This window comes from Strigops habroptila, chromosome 9 (genome assembly GCF_004027225.2).
Source record: "Strigops habroptila isolate Jane chromosome 9, bStrHab1.2.pri, whole genome shotgun sequence".
In the NCBI taxonomy this organism is placed as follows: domain Eukaryota; kingdom Metazoa; phylum Chordata; class Aves; order Psittaciformes; family Psittacidae; genus Strigops; species Strigops habroptila.
This window is the reverse complement of record NC_044285.2, coordinates 6,471,732-6,491,183: the sequence shown is the minus strand read 5'-3', so window position 1 is coordinate 6,491,183 and position 19,452 is coordinate 6,471,732. Positions and strand designations below refer to the sequence as shown.

General features: G+C 41.4%; 1 protein-coding gene across 10 annotated transcripts in view; it reads left to right on the top strand.

Annotated features, from left to right (window-relative positions):
- The first annotated feature begins 668 nt into the window (after nucleotides 1-668).
- CHD2 (chromodomain helicase DNA binding protein 2) overlaps nucleotides 669-19,452 on the top strand; it is a 70,005-nt gene continuing 51,221 nt past the window's right edge. For 6 of the 10 annotated variants that reach the window (XR_003993022.1, XM_030496673.1, XM_030496670.1 and 3 more), the window contains exons 1-6: nucleotides 670-1,100; nucleotides 3,734-3,805; nucleotides 4,470-4,555; nucleotides 8,850-8,906; nucleotides 14,370-17,563; nucleotides 17,899-18,032. Coding sequence is in view for 8 of the 10 variants with exons in the window: in XM_030496670.1 (XP_030352530.1) it covers nucleotides 17,971-18,032 (62 nt within the window). In the remaining 2 variants the exon portion in view is untranslated. Of the gene's footprint in view, nucleotides 1,101-1,142; nucleotides 2,087-3,733; nucleotides 3,806-4,469; nucleotides 4,556-8,849; nucleotides 8,907-14,369; nucleotides 17,568-17,898; nucleotides 18,033-19,452 lie in introns of those variants that run through there. The other 4 variants (XM_030496665.1, XM_030496666.1, XM_030496667.1 and 1 more) reach the window with 4 other exon arrangements.

Genomic DNA, 19,452 nt, shown 5'->3' with positions numbered 1-19,452 from the left:
TTTGGGGCACTTTCTGCGGTGAGGCGGATAGTAAAACGTTCCGTTAAGCGAGGGGTTTTTGCAACCCAGGTGAGGGGGCTTGAACCCCACCCTATATCGGTGCAGGCTGGCGAGGGTCGCCCTGGGCAGGCTGAGGTATGAAGAGACCTCTGAAGCGTGGGTTACTCGAGCAAGGCGGTGCTCAGCCCCAGCGGGTCACGGCTGGGCTGAGGCGGGGTGGGTCCGGGGCCGCCCCGGCCAGGTGGGGCTGGGGACAAGGGGGTGTCTCCGAGCGACCCGCCCGCTCCCTCCTTCCCCTCAGGGGAGGCTTGTGCGGACGGGGCGCGAGCCTACGGCGGGCGGGCGAGGCAGGAGCCAATGGGGAGCGGCCGAGCACCCGCTCGGCTCTACTCGGCGGCGGGCGCTGAGGCGGGGAAGCGCAGCCAATGGGTAGGCGAAGGAGGGCGCGGCGAGGCCAATGGGAGCGGTGCGCGCGCTCGGGACGGGCGGGGAGGGCGCGGCGCGGCCCAATGGGGAGCATCGCGCGGCGCGCGCGCGCAGCCGAGGGCGGGGCTGTGCGGTGCGGGAGGAGGAGGAGAAGAAGGAGAAAGGGGGGGGGGGGGGGTGTGTGCGCTGCGCGCCATGGGTAGGGGGCAGGGGCGCGCGGGCCCGCCCCTTCCTCGCCGCAGTGAGTAGTGAGCGGGCGGCCATGTTGTGCGGGGGGGAGGGGAGGAAGGAGTTGAGAGGAGACGGGAGAGACTCGCTCACACACACGGCACAAGATGGCCGGGGAAGCAGCCGCAGCTACAGCCGCGCTCCCGGGCGCCTTCCCCCGCCGCTCGGAGCGGGGAGACCCGCCGAGCGTCCCAGGTGCCGGTCTTGGGGGCTAAGTCCGGCCCGGCACTCTGGGGGTTCAGGGGCGACGGAGGGCGGCGAGCAGGGCTGCCTTGTGAGGCTGCCGACGGGCGGAGGGCAATGGCGCCGGGCTCCGGAGCTCTGCCCGCGCCTCTCCCTCGCCTGCGCGGGCGCGGGGCCGTGCTTCGCCGCGGGCAGGGTGAGGAGGGGAGCAGCGCCCCGTTCTCCGGGCCCGCGTTGCCTGCCGACGGGCTGCTCTTCGCCGGGTAAGTGCCGGAGTCTCCTCGCTTCTCATTGTCCTTTGTCCTTGGGAGGAAAAACAAAATGTCCTTGGAGCCGGGAGGGGGAGGGGGCGCCTGCCATTCCCTGGGCCCCCCCCCCCGCCGCTCATGAGGGGAGCCTTGGGGACCCCCCCTTGATCTCCGTGACCCTGTTCGGGTGCGGGGGGAGCCGCGCAGTTTGGGGAGGGAGCGGTGGGAGAAAAGGGGTGCCGCAGAGGGAGCCCGGCTCGGCGGCCGCCCCGCTGACACTCGGCTCCCGGGCTGCAGAGCGCTCCCCCTCCCCCTTGTTCATGCAGCACCGAGGGGGCTCCGCTCACCCCGTCCCCCCCGTTGCAGCGCGGACACGGGGGCAACTACAGGCGGGCTCCCCAGTGCAGCAGTGGGGAGAAGGGGGGGGGGGGCTGCAGACCTGTTCCCCTCCAGTGCAGCGTGGAAGGGGGGCATCTGCAAACCAGCTCGTAACTCCATTGCAGCAGTAAAGGGGAGGGGGGGGAGAGGTGAAGACTGTACTACATCATCAGTTAAATGTTTAGCCCCAAGCCCGTATCTGTTTAAAGTGCATTTGTTGCCCATTGCTGCTCAGATGGGAATATGTTTTCGTAGTTTGTAAGAACAAAGACGCCATGTCCTTTTCTCTTAAAAATAAAACTTGGTGGTTTTTTTGTGGGGTGTTGGCTTTTAACTCTTTGTAAGCCAGTAAGAAAAAAAAAAAAACCCCAGGCTGCGGATGAGACAGCTTAGTACTTTACTGAAACAATAGATAGAAATTTACTTCACTTGAAAAACAGCAGCTTAGGTGCAGAACTTTAAAGAAAACTCTGAAGAATTACGTGCAGGATGATTTTGCAATTAAGACGGCGAAGCAAAAACTTAAAAGCTTTTAAAAAACAAAGCTCAGTGGTGCCAAGTCTACAGTTTAAAGTTGGCAAAATACTACAGTTGTGATTTAGACGACGCTACGAGAAGAAAAGGTAGTTTCTTAAATACGAATTACGTGATAAGCGAACGGGTTTGTGTGCGACATTAAAAGCTTTTAAAAGGCATTTATTTGGTGTCAGTTCTGGTTTTAGTATTCAGTTTAGGTATTTTCCAGCGAGCTCGCAGTCTTTTGTGTTTATGTAGCATTTTTATCGTCGTTTCGATGGTTAATAATTTAGAAGTTGTACAACACCTATCGCAAGACTTTGTAGAAATGCAAGTTTAAATGGAATGCCCGGTGTTTGGTTTGCGTTGGCTCGCATTCGGCAATTGCCGATTTAAGGGTAAAATTGTAATTCTAAAGGCACGAAAAGTCACCGTAGTCAGAGCAAGAGGTAAATATGAAGAACTTTAGTTTTAATTGGAGATCGTGTATAGCCGTATTTGTTGGATTTATCTGGTGTGTGCGCTTGTGCGGGATTATAAAACTCCGTGCAGGTTTTAAATGGAGGTAAATCTACATTTTTCGGTCCTTATCTCTGCAAATACGGATCCGTCATTACAACTGTGAAAGTTGGCTTTTTTGGTAGGTTTGGAAATATAAAGACAAGTTTCAGCAGCCGTTGGACTTCTAGCACCTTTATGCAGAGTGTTCGGTATCTTTATTTTGGATTTGGATTCTGGTGGTTTTATAATCTCAGCAACAGTTCTGCAGTGTAGAACAGGTTCTGACATACACACTTGGCTGAAAAGAAAGTTCTAGGTTTAGGTGGGTGTCTGCTGTATTTAAAAATGTGTGTATGTATATATATATGTAGTAGGGGATAATGTTTTAAACAGCTTTGACTTGTTTCAGCCACTGAAAATAAAATTATAGCTGAGTGTTCCTGAAAATAAAGTACTTAATGTATTTTTTAATGTTTCTGCTTTTTTAAAGGTGTAGGAATTTAAATGAGGTTAAAATGTTTTTTAAATTACCCACGTATTTACAGAACGATTCAGACTTCTAAAGTATGAAATAGTGCTGCAAAATAGAACATTTGAGCCTTTTCACAAAAGGCGAGAAAAGTTGGCTAGAGGTAGTGCAAAGCTGGTGTTCCCTGTGTTAAAGAGTATAGTTTGGGATTTGATGGAAGGTGAAAGCAGCTGAAGGCTTCAGAATTCTATTCTGAAGGGCAAAAGAGATGTCTTTTTTGAGGGGGAGATCAAGTAACTTCTGGCTTAAAATTCACAGAAGCTGATGACAGAAGCCATTTTACAATTACTTTGCTATCACTAGAGGTTCTTAATTTTGCACAGCCTACTTCTAAAGACTTTAATGTGAATAAAAAGTACAAGGAGTGAGAGGTATTGTGTGGTAAATTACTCTTAGAAAAATCTGAAATTGGTCGGACATTTGCTCTTTAAGTCCTTCACAATTAAAGTAGTGGGAGACACAAGAGCAGATTGCAGTTATTCATGCAAAAATACAGATCATGCATGTTGTGTGTCAGGCACTCTGCAGTGTTTTTCTCCAGGCAAGTATGACAGCCACCCGTACTTGTATTTTTAGAGTTGAGTTTTAAAGATACAGTTAGTGCTATCAGAAGTTTTTCCTAACTTAATAATTACCTAAAGATCAATAAATTTAAAGCGTCTGACTTGTTCTGCTTTTCTAAAGCAAAATGCTGATAATTTCCGTACTTTTTTTTTTTCTTTAGGTAGAATTCCATGAACAAGACCTTATTTCCTGACTGGCTTCCAGAAGAATCATTTGCACCTTCTTTTCTTAGGTAAGAGTGGTTACAACTTGTGGTAGTATGTTCATTTCCTTGGGATTTTTTTAATCTTGGGATTTGCCTTTTTGCTCCTGTGCAGACGGGAAGAAAAAAATCTTACTTCTAAATAGTTAGGAACACATTTTATGAATTATCTGGACTTTTTAAAAGGCTTTTTTCCCCCCCAGATATGGGTAGATTGCCTTAAAAAATTGTGGTGGTTTTGGTGCTACTTCTGTTTAAATTTTAGTTTGAGGCTATTTTTTGATACACACAGCTAAGCATTGCATCTGGTGGGAAATGGCAGTATGTTCACATAAACCGAGAAGTTCCATGTGTCCCGTTGCGCCAGTGAAAACCTGCACTGAACTTTAAAAATTGTTTGGGCTTCATACTTATGAGTTTGTAGCATTAGCACTTGGGGATGTTCTAGGATACATATCTGACAGTAATAACCCCAGACTTCAGGTATTCGTGCAGAAGGACGTTTCGGGAGCTTGTTACTTGTTTTGCTAATGCATAGCAAGGATAGGTTACTACGTTTTTGTAATGCAGGTAAAATTGTTATTAAACTTACTGTTCTGAAAAAGTTTGTATCAGTTGAGAACGTTAGAACTGTAGGTAAAACCTGTGCATACCTTTGTTTTCAGACAAACCTGGTTTTGTTTTTTCTTTAAAGGCTATTGCGGGATATTGTTCTTGCTTCCAAAGATGCAGATGGCTGGGTAAAAGTCCTTGAGCAAAATTCTGTTCTATGCATTCCAGGTATGTTATACTGTGTTGTACTGGTTTGGTTTTTTAGTGCGTGGTTTTTGGTTTTGTTTTCTTTTTTTTTTTCCTCCTTTTTTAATTATCCTGGAAATAATGTTTTTAGCAAAATAAACATTGAACATTTGAGCTACAATATTTTACCGTGTTGAATTTTCTTTCAAGTTTCAGTGCATTTGAAAAACGTTCGTATGTACTAAATACAGTAATGGTAATGTCTCCTTACGCATCATCTAAGATTTTTATGGTCAGTCATAAATAAGACTTATTTTTCTGAATCTGAAATGACCATGTCAACATGTAAAATAGAGCTCTGCTTAGGAGGATTGCCATCTCCATTAATGACATTGAGTCCAATCAGACTTTAGAAAGTGCTTTTTCTTCAGTTCAAGGTATTGGTTCATTAGCAAGTGACACTCTGAAGCTTTTCCTTTCCAATAAAATGTTTTTATCCAGTAAACTCAGAAATCCTCTGTTCAGTGTAAATTTTACTCTAAAAGCCTAAACCTGCACCCAGTCGTTACGAAGTATCTGCTGTCCCTCTTGCAGTATAAACAAATCGGCTTTCTAAGGTTTGATTTTTATTTTTTTGGTACACTTTAAGGTTCTACATTTAGAGGCAGAGCAACACGTTACCTTTGAGTCATGCTTTCATCGCTGTAATTAAAAGTTGGGGATCTTGTTTGCCTGTCTTAACTGGTTCCTTTTCACAGCTTACCATGCTAATGTACTTCAGTACGTATTCAGGACCTCAAAGCGTAAGGCGCCTTCGTGAAGACGTGTACCAGGATTCTCAGAAATACTCTTGAGAATTTGCTTTAAAAAAAAATCCATAATTTATCACAGTAATTCTTAATACAGATCTTGTGAAGCCCTACCTGAGTGCAGCTGTTCTTTTTGGCTTGGATGAAGGCTCCAGCCCTAACTATTCTATGATTCTATTCTATGATTTAGCCTGGTCATATAAGAGAAGTCGTATACCAATATTGCATAAGCTTTTTAGAAATGTCTCTAGGTTGTAATAAACCTTCACCTGCAGTAAGTCACTGTGAATATGCAAGGCAAAATTCAGCTAATATTGGTAGATCATAGACATGTACCATGCACCACGGATGTCCTGCACCAAAACACAGCTAACGAACAAGGCTGTTAGGTATGTTCGAGAACTTCATTGTGTAGGTGTCTGATGGGAAGTTGTGAGAATTAGAAGTTTGTGTTAGAAATTATCTGGTACCTTGAGAAGAACATCAGAATGTACTTGAAATCCCAAGTGAAATTTCAATTTAGAGGGTCAAGATCACCAGATATTGCAGTCTGTTACGATAAAGGCAAGACCAGCCTGATTCAGGTAAAAGTCTGGTAGTAATAATGGGACTGAACTTGTCAAACTCAAGACTTGTATTCCTAATGTTAAATCCTTGAGTGTCTAAAGCTGCAATTTTTAGTTGACATGCTCTTAAAAAAATAATAATAATAAAATACAGTGCTCAAGAGCAGAGTCATCTTGACTGACCTGAGTGACATTGAGCACTTTGATCTTAATGGTCTTACATATTTCCTATCTCATAATGATAATGTTTGTGCTAAATAGATATAAAAACAGTCTTAAATGTCCCTTGTTACTTTTGTGAGCTCTTTGGAGCTGCCTTTTCTTGTAAGAGCAGCTTGACATGTTTTCATCTAGTAAATGGCAGCTTGCTTTTTAGGTTAGGTAGACCTCAGCAGCCAGATGCACGCTCCTGGGGACTTGGGGGAAGTTTTAAGTTCATGACCAACCTACCCCATACTAATGAGGATTGACAAGGCAGGAGAACGTGGTCTAGTCAAGTCTTAAATTCTTTTGGTAGAGGAAGCTGTTTCTCTGTGATGATACAAACCATATTAAGTAGTTTCGTAGAATTGATTTGTAGCACTTGACAGCTTATCTGGAAAAACATTGGTGATGTCTTTGCCAAAGATACGTTGTCTTTGCCAAAATACTTTCTTAATTTATTCCAAGAAGGAATCTGGTGTCAGGTACACAGCTTTAGAGCTGACCTCACCTCGTGCTGTAAAAGGAGGTACACTTTCCTGGTTCTTGAAACGAGCAGTGCCAGTCTTTTGGTGAAGGATTCGTGCACCTCTGATGCAAGGCTTGTGTTATGTGACATAGGCCGTACTGGACATAACACATCTCGTTCTGTAATTTTAAAATAAAGATAAGCCACAACTCCAAGGCTACTGGAAAAAAAAGTAAATATGTTTATTTTTTAAATAGGGGATAGATTTTTTTTTTTTAATCACATGGGCTATAACAGTTATTGTGAGTAGTCCGATTAAAAGATTTTGTGCGACATTCATTAAATAAATTGAATGTTGAATAGGAAATACAGGTGTTAATCTGAAAGGCTAATTTTATTCAGCTGAAACTTGTATTTACTAGCTCTAGGTCATGGCTCTTGGCTCAGATCTTCAGCTTTTCTGATGCATTCTGTAATTTGGGAGTGAATATGTTTTGGATATTAAAATTCAAAACCTCAAAATACAGTGGTATATTTTGTAATGGTGAGAAAACGATCACTCGTGATCGTATGAATGAAATGTAATACTTAAGTCACATCTTGGTGCTGTTTTTACAAAACTCCTTGTTTGGTTCTTCCATTCACTTCAGAGTAGAGAAGTCTTAACTTCTGAGTGATACCACCCTGGCAAATACTAGATTCCTTTTGCAGAAGTTTGCTGAGGTGAGAAGAACGGGCTCTGGTCGAGTCTTAGTAACTTTTTCAGTAGAAGAAGCTGTTTCTCTATGGTGATATAAAGCCATATTAGGTATCTTCATAAAAGACTTTATGAAATTACCATATCTGGATGCTAACTTTAGAATTAAAACAGGGAGGAACTTGAATGCAGATGACGTATGTTTAGCTATGCTGTAAATGATTAGAAATAGCTGAGAGCTGTAAGTTTAAAAATCTCTCAGTCGTTACCTAGTCTTCATATATTAAATTGTAGTTTTGAAGAGGCTGTGAGGAGAGAAATGGTACATATAGGACAGAAGGAGATTTACAGGGTGTAAGTGAACCTCCTCAACTCATTAATTTCTTAGGCTTTGCATGACTGATAGATGCCTCTTGGATGATGAAAGTCCAGCAGCCATGTTGTGCTCCTTCTACAAAGTGCCCGTCCACCATTTTAGAAGTACTTCAGTTTTGTGCTTCCATTTAATAGCAGCTGTTGGATCACATGAAAATGCATGGTTTAAACCTTGAAATTTCATGTTGGTTTGGCTACTCTACACATTTGTGCCAGTTCACTGCTACAATTTTTTGTAATTTCCCCTTTCTGAAGGGATTTTTTCCATACTAATAATTTCAAGTAGATTACATCAACAAAGACATTACAGTTCGGTTCATCACAGCTTTCTTTCCACACATCTAAGTAGCTACCAATTTGAAGATGAGAACTCGGAATACTGTAGAAAATTAAGCAGAGTATGCTATCACTGAATAGTTCATTAATTTTTACAAATTTGAGGCTCTATTCTCATACAAATAGATTCTGGGAGATCAGAAGAGAGGCTGTTTGCTTGTATGTATTAGGTGGATAACTTGTATAGCTCATGATAGCGCATGACTTCATGTCATTTAAAAAGAGGATGTTCATGAGTTGTTTTAGAGTTTTAGGTCTTATTTTAATCTTACTACCTCTTCTAAACATGATTTTGATTAAATGCTTATTGATGTGGATTGCCAATAAACATTTTCAAAGTCGAGTTTTCAAATTTGGGGCTTGCCCTGATGCAGATAACTTTAAGATACAGAGTAGATGACTCGTTCCATATTAGTGCGTTAAAACGATTCCAGTGATCCAGCTGATGCCACCTCTCAGTTAGATGAGGATTTTGATTCTCTCCATGTGAAGGGCAGGTCAGTTAGTTCAGGAATACTTCACTTGATGTCTGATAGGCCTTTTCCAAAAAATTCAAGAAAGGTTTTGTTGTTGTTGCTTTGTTTCTCAAGGGATTTGTATCCAGGACTGGGTCTGAATTGCTTGGGTGGTTTGCATAGGTTCTTTGATAACAAATTTGCTTAGTGATATTTCAATTTTTTAATAAAATGTCTCTTGTACCATATGCTGGGAATGTTCTGGTGTTTTTTGTTTGGTTTTTGGTTTTGAGGATAGGTCTTTTGTAATACTGCCAGGCTAGTGCTCAGGTCTGCTAGGCCCTTAAGGTGTGGGGTTTTTGCTTTTAATTATTATTTTTTTTAATTTTATTTAAATTCTAGCGTTTAACATACCATTTTCCCTACAGATGTGTTGAGGAATTGATTTACTCTAAGCAAAATAACTGCTCTTGCTTGAAGCACTGGTAAGTTGTTACTCCTAATAACATTTACTTTTTAGCTTTAAAAAAACCCCAGCAAACACATGTGGCTGTAATGTTTAACTTGCTGAAGGTTTTGGCTGAATACATCCTGAAGTTCCTTAAAGCGTGTCTGTGTGTGCATGTGTGTTTCTAGAAGGCTCAGTTAGAAGGACATCAGGATGATTCTTGCTAGGCTCTTAGGAAATGAAGCTCTGCTTGGATAGTACTCAACCTGTCTCACTGGAGAACATCCTACATATCCAGTTGTAGTTCTTTGGTCTTCTGCTTCTGTGATTTGACTCTATATTTTGTTTAGAACTATTAAATCACAGATCTGCTTGTTCAGAAGGGTTTGGTTACCCAAGTGTCTGTCTCTACAGAGCATTACTGCACACGATTTGGATAACAATAGATGTGGAAGGTACCATAGCAGGAAGAACTTGTCTTACAAGCTCCTCGTGTTGTCCTTTTATGCTTCTGTCAGGATCAGTGAGAGTCTTTGAGCAGATAGTAACTGTCTTCTGTTCTGTGATTGTTCTGTTTCTGTTCTTCATTCATAAAGCTTCAGCTTTGCAGAAAATGGTATGTAATGCTGATACAGTTTCCTGTATTGAACTGCTAGCTTATACTCTTCATTTAGGAATCATGCCTCATAGTCAAAACGCAAAAGTGGCAGGCTTGAGCAGAAAAAAACCATTCAGTTCTATACTGGATCGCTATGGGGAAAGCATTTTCTCCACTTTCCTTAACTGAAAAGAATTTAGTCTTGACCTTTTGCTGTTTCTGGCACATTCTGTGACTCTCTTGGGAGTTGCCTCTGGAAAGACCCAAGTTCTTTTGTCTTCCTGTCTGCTTAAAATTCAGGCTCCTTGAGTCTACATTTTTAATTAGGGCATTCAGTGCATTTTGTGTACATGAATTAACTTTTTTAGTGGGAAGCTCTGTTCCCGTAGAACTGTGCTTCAGAATCTATGCTTTTCTTTAAGAGAGACAGTTTATTGGAGACAGTTCTTTCAGTTTGACATGCTACCTGATTGAGTAATGCCTGCCTTAGACTGCAGACAGCTTGAGAAAATGTCGTTCCAAGATGCAAATACCATTTCAATGGAGAGATGACAGTGGTTTAACTGTGCAATGGCTGTGTGTGTTAGCAGAGACCTCCAGCAGCCATGCTTGCCTTGTGCAAACTGCCATCTATGCTGCCCCAGTGCAAGAAAAGCAGCTCCTCCCTGGTTGTGCTCCAAAGTCCCATGCTTCTCATTGCTCACGTGATGTGAAGACTAATGGAGAGTTGCTTGGAAAGAAAAAGGAGTATGGGGGGGTAAGGTGCAAACCTTGATAGGCTGTGTTATTGTGGCCTTGTGCTGCTTTTAGGTACACTTCATTCCGAACCAGTTTTATCACTCAGTTGTCAGTCCTGAAGTAGAATTCATGGACTTTGAGGAATTCAGTTCTTATCGTGTGTACTTCTGCTCTGTTTTCATGCTCTTTGCTTAGCGTTTCATCTCTTCTGCTGCTGTGTAAGTCTTTTTTACTTTGTTCTTTGGAAGTCTTAAGCTATTTTTCACGCTGCAGGTATGTGTAGAATAGCACATTTCTTGCTGTGTTTAGACGTAAATGTTACTCCTTCAACTCTTCCTCAGAAGTCTTCACGTGCTGTCCACTGATGCCTTTTTCCCCCAGTCACCTGCTGTAATCTCTAAACATGTGACTTATGTTCCATTTTTGTATTAATTTTCATTCGTTTCCTCCATCTTTGTGTGCATTTTTCCTGTTCTCTTTCATTGGATTGGAAATTAGCTATTGTCAGATCTGGTTTCTTGAGTGGGAATTTGGCTTTTTCATTGTACACTGAGTACTTCTTCAGTAGTACAGATGCTTTTCTGTTGTATAATCCTTACCTAAAGGAAGGTGTGGAACTCTTAATTGACTTAAACAGTTGTGTTCAACAGCAGTTGTTTCACAATGCATTTGTAAAACCATGTAAATGTATGGATCTGGAAAGATCTAATATTCCCCTTCCTGCTTAACACAGATAATGTTTAGTTGAAGCACCCGTTTATTTTTTACCTTTATTTGTTTAAATAGAAGGGGGGAAACACTTGGCACCACCAGGAGCTTTATTGAAGGTGCCATACTTTGCTTGATGCAATAAAATTTATCGTTTAAAAATAATACCCCCAAAAGAGTGCATCTGTGAATAAAGTCACATCTTACCTGAAATTAATCTGAGAAACCTGGCAAACAGCCTTTCTTAGCTAAAAATACGTGATCCTACATGAGTTGTGCTTTTACTGCTGTGCTGACTGAAGATCTAGTAGTGGTAAAAGCAGACTCATAACTGTACAGAGCCCTAGTTACTTGGAAAGATTAGACAGAACATCGTTATGGACTTTAGATGTCAATAAAGGGCATGCCTGCTTGTTCCTCTAGTGTAAAAGTTACCAGAGGCGTGTCTTTGAGAATGAATCTTGCTTTGATGAACTCTGAAGTGTAGAACTTGAGGTTTGGCTTGCTCAGAACCTCATTCTGTCCATTCAGCTCCCTCTGTTGGAGTGAGGTGAATTCCCTTTACCAGCAGCATGTCACCTCGGGTCTGAAGTTGAAGCCTCAGTGTGAGACACTTCACGCTGGAAAGCTTTGTAAATGTGTAATTGGTGTCTTACACACTTGTGCTCATGTTGCACGTCATCGTTGGCCTTCAGTCTCACTCGTAAGATGTGACAGGGTTTAATAGACATGAAATTGCTGAAGCCATGTTTTCAGTGATGTCTTTTACTCCTGTGGTCTCTTCATGGGTAGAGTAACGATTAATTACCAAAAACTGAAGAGACAGACTTTGGAAGCTCAAGTGCTTCAACCGTTGCCTCAAATCTTTAGTCATGGCTGTGAATGGTTTCTGTCTGTTGGTACAGACTGTCAGTGCACTACCAGTGATTTGAAGGGAACTTTGAAAGTACTACATGACTACTCTGGTCCCTTATTTATCACCACCAAAATACTCTGTTTGGAAACAAATATTCTAAATAGTAAATAATAGAAGCTTGAAAAATGGGAGGATGGTGAATTGATGGTATGGAAGTAATCATCTAGGAAAAGACCGGGTTCTTCAATGGCTGCTTTAAGTGTAGGATCACTGCCTGTCTTAGTGGAGGAGAATATTTTTGCAACATTATTGAAACTTCTGAGTAAAATGTGCCTTAATTCATCAGTAACCGAGTGCTGTGACAAATTCTGAAGTAAATGTAGATTCCACATGAAAAAACATACAGATTGCTATTAATATTTTGGCCATTTCAGTGGCATCTTCTTGATGTATGAATAATTTTCAGAACAAGGGTCTGTTGTAACATGTTCCTAATTAGCAGCAAACAGAACTGATGATATATTTTAATTATGCTACAAGGTCAAGAGAAGAGTTTAAACTCAATGTGGAGGGGTTACTTGCAGAGTTTTTGGTACAACCAAACTTAGGTGAACCTAGGAGGGAAACTTGCCCTTATATTGCTTTTGGCAGATCTCATTAGTGTTTAAGGCAGAAGGTTAACCCAACAAAAAAAAGCCTTTCAAGGTGACTAACATGTAACTAAATTGCATTTTTGAGAGTTGGGGAAAGCTGATGCCAGTAATTAAATTTCCTTACGTTAAGCTACCTGGAATAACTATAAAAATCATTTTAACTGACTTATTTATGGGGTTTCCATCATGCTCATGTTAGTATTTCTGAATGTTTGTGACAATAGTGGATGACTTTGTGGTGGTTTATTCTTCATGTTTTGGTACCTCGGTCGAGGCATTAGCATTAAAAATTATTCAAAGATTTGAATTGATCTTCAGATGCCTGAATGGATTTGAACTAAACCCAACAAACCAAAACAACTCCAAGACCTGTTTATTCAGTTTAGTGTAGGGAAAAAAATCATGTTTCAACATTCTTAATTCCTGTTGTAACTGAGGATGAGCCGAATGCTCAAAACAAAGGATTTCTGCAAACTTGAATGTTCAATTTCTGGTTCTGAAAATGTGAAGATCCTGTGGTTGAATATTGTTACAACTACGCACATGGCATAATGCAGAGTGAATTACCAGATCTTGTGCTCCTCTTCTATGTGCTGTACTTCTTTTCCATTGTATTTAAAACAAGGAAGTCTATAGAGGAATATAATACAGGACATAGGCACAGTTGTGAAAGTCAGCTTGAGGCTTTGCACTGGTTCCATTGCTCTTTGCTTTGCTGTAACTGGTTATTTCGAAATGAGAATGGGGAAACTGGAATGAGGAAGCGGAGCCCACTAGATGGCTCCACGGATTTTTGCTGTGCTGTGGGTAATTTCTGCCTCACTTGTAAGAATCTGCCCAGGATTATCAGGGGGAGGACATAGTGGTGCGGTTGGCTTTTAGACTAAAATGAGCTTGAAGCTGTACATATTCAGAAGAATAAATTGACATTTAAGTGCAGATACTCAGAGTCACAAAGACGTTTTAAACCCTTTTTGTTTGTCAGTCTCTTCTACAGTTAGGATTGGTTTGAAAATCATCTTCTTAACACTTAGTAACTTCTTGTACTTGATTTTTGCACGTTAGGAGGACTAGTAGTTGTTGGGTTCTTCTCATACATGAGCTTATTTTTCTTGGAAGAAAGCTTAAAGATGAGAACATGGGATTCTTACTTATCCATGTGGAAGTCATTTGATCAGTTTGGTTTGTCACTCACGTGTGGGCTTGGCTGCTGTTCTATAAAGAGTAAACTTGGAATATGGATCAGGAGTAGTATGGTGGCCTTGCTAAAGGCAACTAGTGTAACTTGTAACCATTTTCATCAGACTTCTCACACATGTTTTCCCACCAGTAACTAAATCAGTCATTTTGTTTCTTGTAAGTGTGTGTTTGCTGTTGCACTGTTTTGTCTTTCATGAGCTGGAAAGCTGGGTTAAGAGGGTGCCATGTCTTGTCTCCAGTCAGCATCTGTATACAGGAAAACAGTTTTCATGCCTATTACATTGGATCTATGTCTTTGAAGAAAGGAGCATGGACAGTAGTTAAAAAATTTGGCTTCTTATGACAAACTTTGTTTTCCACTAAGCAGTGTCAGCTTCAGCAGCTGGGTCGGTCCAATAAAGATGGTTGCCAGAGCAAACATGTCAGATTTCCCACTATCAGATTTCTCTAGTGTTAAAACACTATGGAGAAATTCCAAATGGAATTTATGGAGCCTGCAAGGGTTCTTGAACTTCTACTCATTCCTCCCCTACTTCTTTAATTTTTTTTTGCTTAAAGTTTGTATTTTTACTCTTGAACCAATGATTTGACATTGCTCATGATAAAAGTAGATGTTCTGGAATGTGTGATATGGAATGAAGCATCAGTTGTATGTTGAAACTATCTTCAGGGTACAGCAGTTGAATGTCTTAGTTTAAAGATATGATCTGTATTCCAACAGCATTTTTCTTTTAATTTTCCATAAAGAATCCAATCAGCTGAAGAGTGTCAAAAGGAGTCTACGAATGAGACACCAAGATGGCAGTTCCACTGTTGATTGAGAGGTTGAGAAAATGGACTAATGCATGAGTGCTGTGATGTGTCTGTCCAAGAAAAGGATGTTAAAGCGTGGACTCTCGTGTTCTTAAACCAGAGAAGATCTGGGTTGTGATCATCCTGGCAAATGGACTTTGCACTTGAATTAATGAGGGGACTCTCTCAGTGCCTATCCAATGATGGATCTCTTTGAGGACTGGGTGGCAAAATGTTGCTCTGGTTGTGTATGCGTTACAGGCAAATTCAGTGGGTAAGAGATCTGGTGCTACCCCTTTGGAGAAAATGTAATATTTATATATATATATATATATATATTTTTAAGTGACTTAATAAAAGGTTTTGGTTTCTTTCATGCTTTGTGTTTGTTCCTTTCTGGCTAATTTTTTTTTTCTTACTGTGTTGATATTGAAGTGGGGGATGGTTTTGGTTGCTATTAAAGTGTGGAATGTTTTAGCTGCTAAGCACTGAAGGCAAGGTAAAATTTGGTGTTACATTTGATTTAAAATGCGGTTTTCATTTGCAAATTATGTTCACTTTGCCATGACTTCCAATGAATTTTTATTCGCTGGTTTGTTCATTCAAGTGCTTGATGTTAGGGGGGTTTTCAGCACTTGGCCTATTGTCAGGATACTTCTGCTGAACTTTCTGAAGTTATTTTCAGATGGAATTGATGGCAGTTGAAGGCCAGGCAAATATGACAATAAAGGAGTACCTGAATGTTTTGGGTAACTTTTTAGGTGTGCTGCTTGAGTTGTGTATGGGTATAGAAACTTTGCAACAGATTTTCCGGACAATATAGTTCCTAAGCAGCCTATTTGGTCTTCAAATTGTTCTGTGAGTGTGTCCCATCTGCCTCGCTGCTATTGAACGTGGACTTGGCTCTGTGATACTGTACAATGTATTTGATGAGGAAAAATTGAGTTATTTTTGATATTGCTACAGATGACATGTCAACCTTTACAAATGAGTTTTTAAATGGTTCTAATGTTCACAAACCCATTTCCTTTCCAGTTAATTGTGGGTCAGATACTTAAGCTTTAGCAACCTTCCTATGTCTGTTTCACCTGAGGTTCATAGTTGTCTTTGTTTTCTGCTGGAGGGCCAAGATGGCAGAGCTGGTGCTGAGATATCCTGGGTGTTTGCTTTTAAAAACAAACAGAAACCCATTGTGTGTGTTTAACCATTTGGCTTGCTCAGGCTTCTTTGTGAATATCCAGCTTTGCCATGATGAATTGATCATACCTGTTTAATCCAACCGTTTTGATGATGCACGCTTGCTCAAGTTTGGTTTTGCCATGTGTTATATGGTGGAGATAGATACTGGGACCAACCTAAAGGGATCCCCATTCAGATGAGCAGATTTCTTTAGTGTTATGCAAAATTGCTTGGAATAGTCTTGGATTGTGTTTTAGAGTTGTTGTCATTTAGGTGCAAGGGGTCTGCTGTGAATCATCAGTAATGAATCTGTGAGATGGACTGTGGCAACAGAGCGTTGCTACTCAAACCCCTTGATGTGGGCTGTTGGAGGATGTGAAGGGCAAGTGTGTGGAGGAGTTGGAGGGGACTCATTGTTCTGCTGGTAGAAGCCAGTGTTTTCAGGGTGTTGGGGTGCTGTGCCATGGATGTCCCCGTAGAAGCCCAAACTGGCCCATTATCCCCTTTCTCCTGCCTCAGAAGTCCCCCGTTGCCCAATTCTACTGTCCTGTTGTGATGCTTCCATATAGGCAAGTTGTCCATGTGCTTCTAGGAGTCTGTGGCTTGTGGGAAGACAACTGGTAGTCAGAATACAAGAGGTTGGGGGATGCTTGGATCTCCCCCACTTCCTCTGGAATGCATCCTCTCAATACTAGGATGTTGTGTTGGAGATGGCACTTGATGTCCAGTTGCGCAGCTTGGCTATTACATGGCTTTTAAATTAATCTGTTGTGTTAAAATCTGTAGATGAACATGAATGGGTTAAGAAAGCAAGTTGGAAATGCTGGTTTTAATGGTGTCAGACTTGCTTTACGCTTGTGCCTTCCCATGGCTGATGAAAATCGTGTAGCTGTTGGATTTTTGGTGCTGGGGGAAACCACTAGGGAGGCGCTGTTGAGCTGGAGGGGTTGTTGAGCTACGTGGGGCTTTCTTGGGAGCGGGTGCCGCTCTTGTCCCAAGCTTGAAGTGCAAGTGTTGGGTGGTGAAGGGAAGAGCTGTTGTCTGGGGATATTGCCCCTGAATTGAATAAAAGCTACCCCTTGGGTGGGGTGACCCCCAAGGTGGGTTGGTGCTGGCTGCATGGCTGTTAGCTCCACTTCCATTCTTTCAAAATGGCTTGTAACAGCACCACTTCCTGTCCAGGGAGGAAGTAATTTTAGCCCAGGCACTGAAATATTTAGCAAATCTTTAAAACAAAAGGCACAAATTCCATTTCTTTCTGGTTTCAAAAGGGTGCCTGAGCCACATGGGGTTAAGGTGCCCCTTCAGCTGGGGTAGTTGGAAGAAGCCAGGGCTGTGGGGGTAGCAGGCACCCTTTAGGTGGAGGCTATCTCTTTTTTTGGTAGAAATGAAGGGGTGGGTCTATGGTACATCACCTGAGTTGTGGGGTAAATGTAGAGAGTGTCAATCAAAGGCAGAGCTCAGAGCTGGGAAGGAGCTCTAGATGGCGGCTGTGCCTTAGAGAGAGCGCGCTCAGCTCCGTGCCTTCCCCAACACTTTACGCAACTTTCCCTAACTTTCGGGCAGCCTCAGGGGGCCCCCACAGCCCCTCGCCTCTCCTAGGCACTGATCGGGGGCTGAGCGGACCTTTTTCGGGCAGAAAAGCAGCTTTTGAGGGCTCCCTTTTCGTGCCTTGCTGGAAAGAAGAAGCCGTGGAGAGAGCCCAGGTCGTTGTTTTTCCAGCTTAGAAGCCATGGCGTACCTCCATTTTTGTGCGCTCTCCTAATGAGCTTTTTGCCCCGGACATTTTTGTACTAATTATCGCTTCTTTTGCTTTCTCTGCAGCATATTTTTTGGGATTAGAATATATATTTTTTTTCATTCTTTGAAATTTGTATTTTCTCATTATAACTCTAAATATTTTGGATCTAATGTTTTTCCACTACCCGAAACTAATATCGACTTGGTCCTGGCGGTGGTGCATGGATCAGGTAGGTGAGCAATTAATAATCATAATTTGTACATTTCTATCGTTTTGAATACTTTGATTTTCGACCTATTTGAGCTGTATTGGGATGACGCAATAAGATACAGAGATTATTTGCATCCAGTGTTACTTTGGGAAAGTTTGCAGGATGCTCCTCAGCTGTGTTTATTCTCGGATTTTCCTTGGAAAACCGATGATTTGTTTGAAATCTCCGTTTTGCCGTGTTGCTCAGTGTTGTGTATTGTTACAACAATATCGTTGCAGCGTCAGGACTTTGTTCCTGCTAATGAAAGGCAGTGAAACGAACTGGGACCTTACCTTTCTTTCAACTTTTGACAGTAAATACCTGGGCACAGGACTTCAAAGCAGACAGACACCCCTGACCCCCTCTTAATATTAAAGAATAAAAAGATGATGAGAAATAAGGACAAAAGCCAAGGAGAGGAGGGTTCAGTCCACAGCAATGCATCGAGGTATGATCTATCAACTTTCTTTTTTTTTTTTTTTTTTTTTTCCTCTTTTTTTTTTTTGGTAAAACCTGTGAATCCCCTGTTCCCTGTGACAGCCTCGGGTTACTGTCAGTGCTTCAGCCACTACATTTTCCTCCTTTTCCTTCCTTTTTAAGGAATGACCTTGAGATTGTTAGCATGCCACACCCTAATTTTTTTTGGTAGCGATTTCTGAAAGTTGTGTTGTGACTTAAGGGCCCATGTCATAGTGAAAAGGTACCATACCTTCATTCAGGGCAGCCCTTTCCTCTGGATTATGTTTTTCCAGCTTTGGAATTTCAGTTTTTAGGGGTTTTGTGCTGTGAAAAATGACCTTGTCGGTTTAGCCATTGCTGCATTGCACCATTTTACATACAAGGCAAATTTTTCTTTGAAGAATCTCAGAAGTCTAAACTTTAACTGAGGGCCATACAGAAGCCTGCTGGAGTAGTAAATTATAGTAAATAGACACAAGAAAAAGTTACATGAATGAAAAAAAGCTTGTTTTAAAATATAAACTGGAAAGTGCCTGTTTGTCTCATAGCCCTTACTTCAAATTTTTATTTGAGCTTGTGGAACTTTGATTTTCTTCAGGTATTTTAGAGTATTTTTATACAATTTACCCAGACTTTCTCCTGCTGATGGTAGCATTTTAGATCATAAAATATAACACTGGCACTGTTCACCAGAGGCTCCAAATGCTTTTGCTTGCTCGTTTAATGTATTTTTTTGCTCAGAGTGTTTTTATTTACTTTTGTTGAGGAATGAGATTCTTTACGGATTTTTATAAACTTAGCCTTGATGTGGGGAAACTCTGAAATGCTGGAGCTGTTTGTTTGCTGGGAATGCAGAAGTATAATTACTGAATTGCTCATTTTGTATTTAAAGGGTCGGGGTTTTTTTGAGAATTGGAAATTAAACTCTCTGCATTTATTTTTCTAGTTTGTAAACACATTTAAGCTTTGCATTTTGTTAATGGAATCGTGGCCTGTTTATTTTTCTCTGGTGTTGTCTTCGGTCATTTTTAACCAACATCAATAAAAAAGAATTCTGAACTGTCTGTTGTATCACATGTGCTCTATGTGATGTTTGCAGGTGTTTGAATAGTATTCTTGATGTCCAGTATTTAACCTTCCTTAAACACACAAACTTGAAATGCTGTGGGAATATATGTATTATCAAATTACTGTAGCCTTCCAGCCTAAACTCAGCTGCTGTTCTGGATGCATTCAAATCGCAGTCACATTTTAGATTCTAAAATGGATATGGGTAAGTTTGTCTCATTTGAAATTATTAACTACTAAATTAGCCCCAGGGACTGTTGGAGCTTTACATGTAGCACCTATACAGAGCTTTTATAATAATGCAGTTTATACATCAAATACATCAGACTTTCCAACCAGGC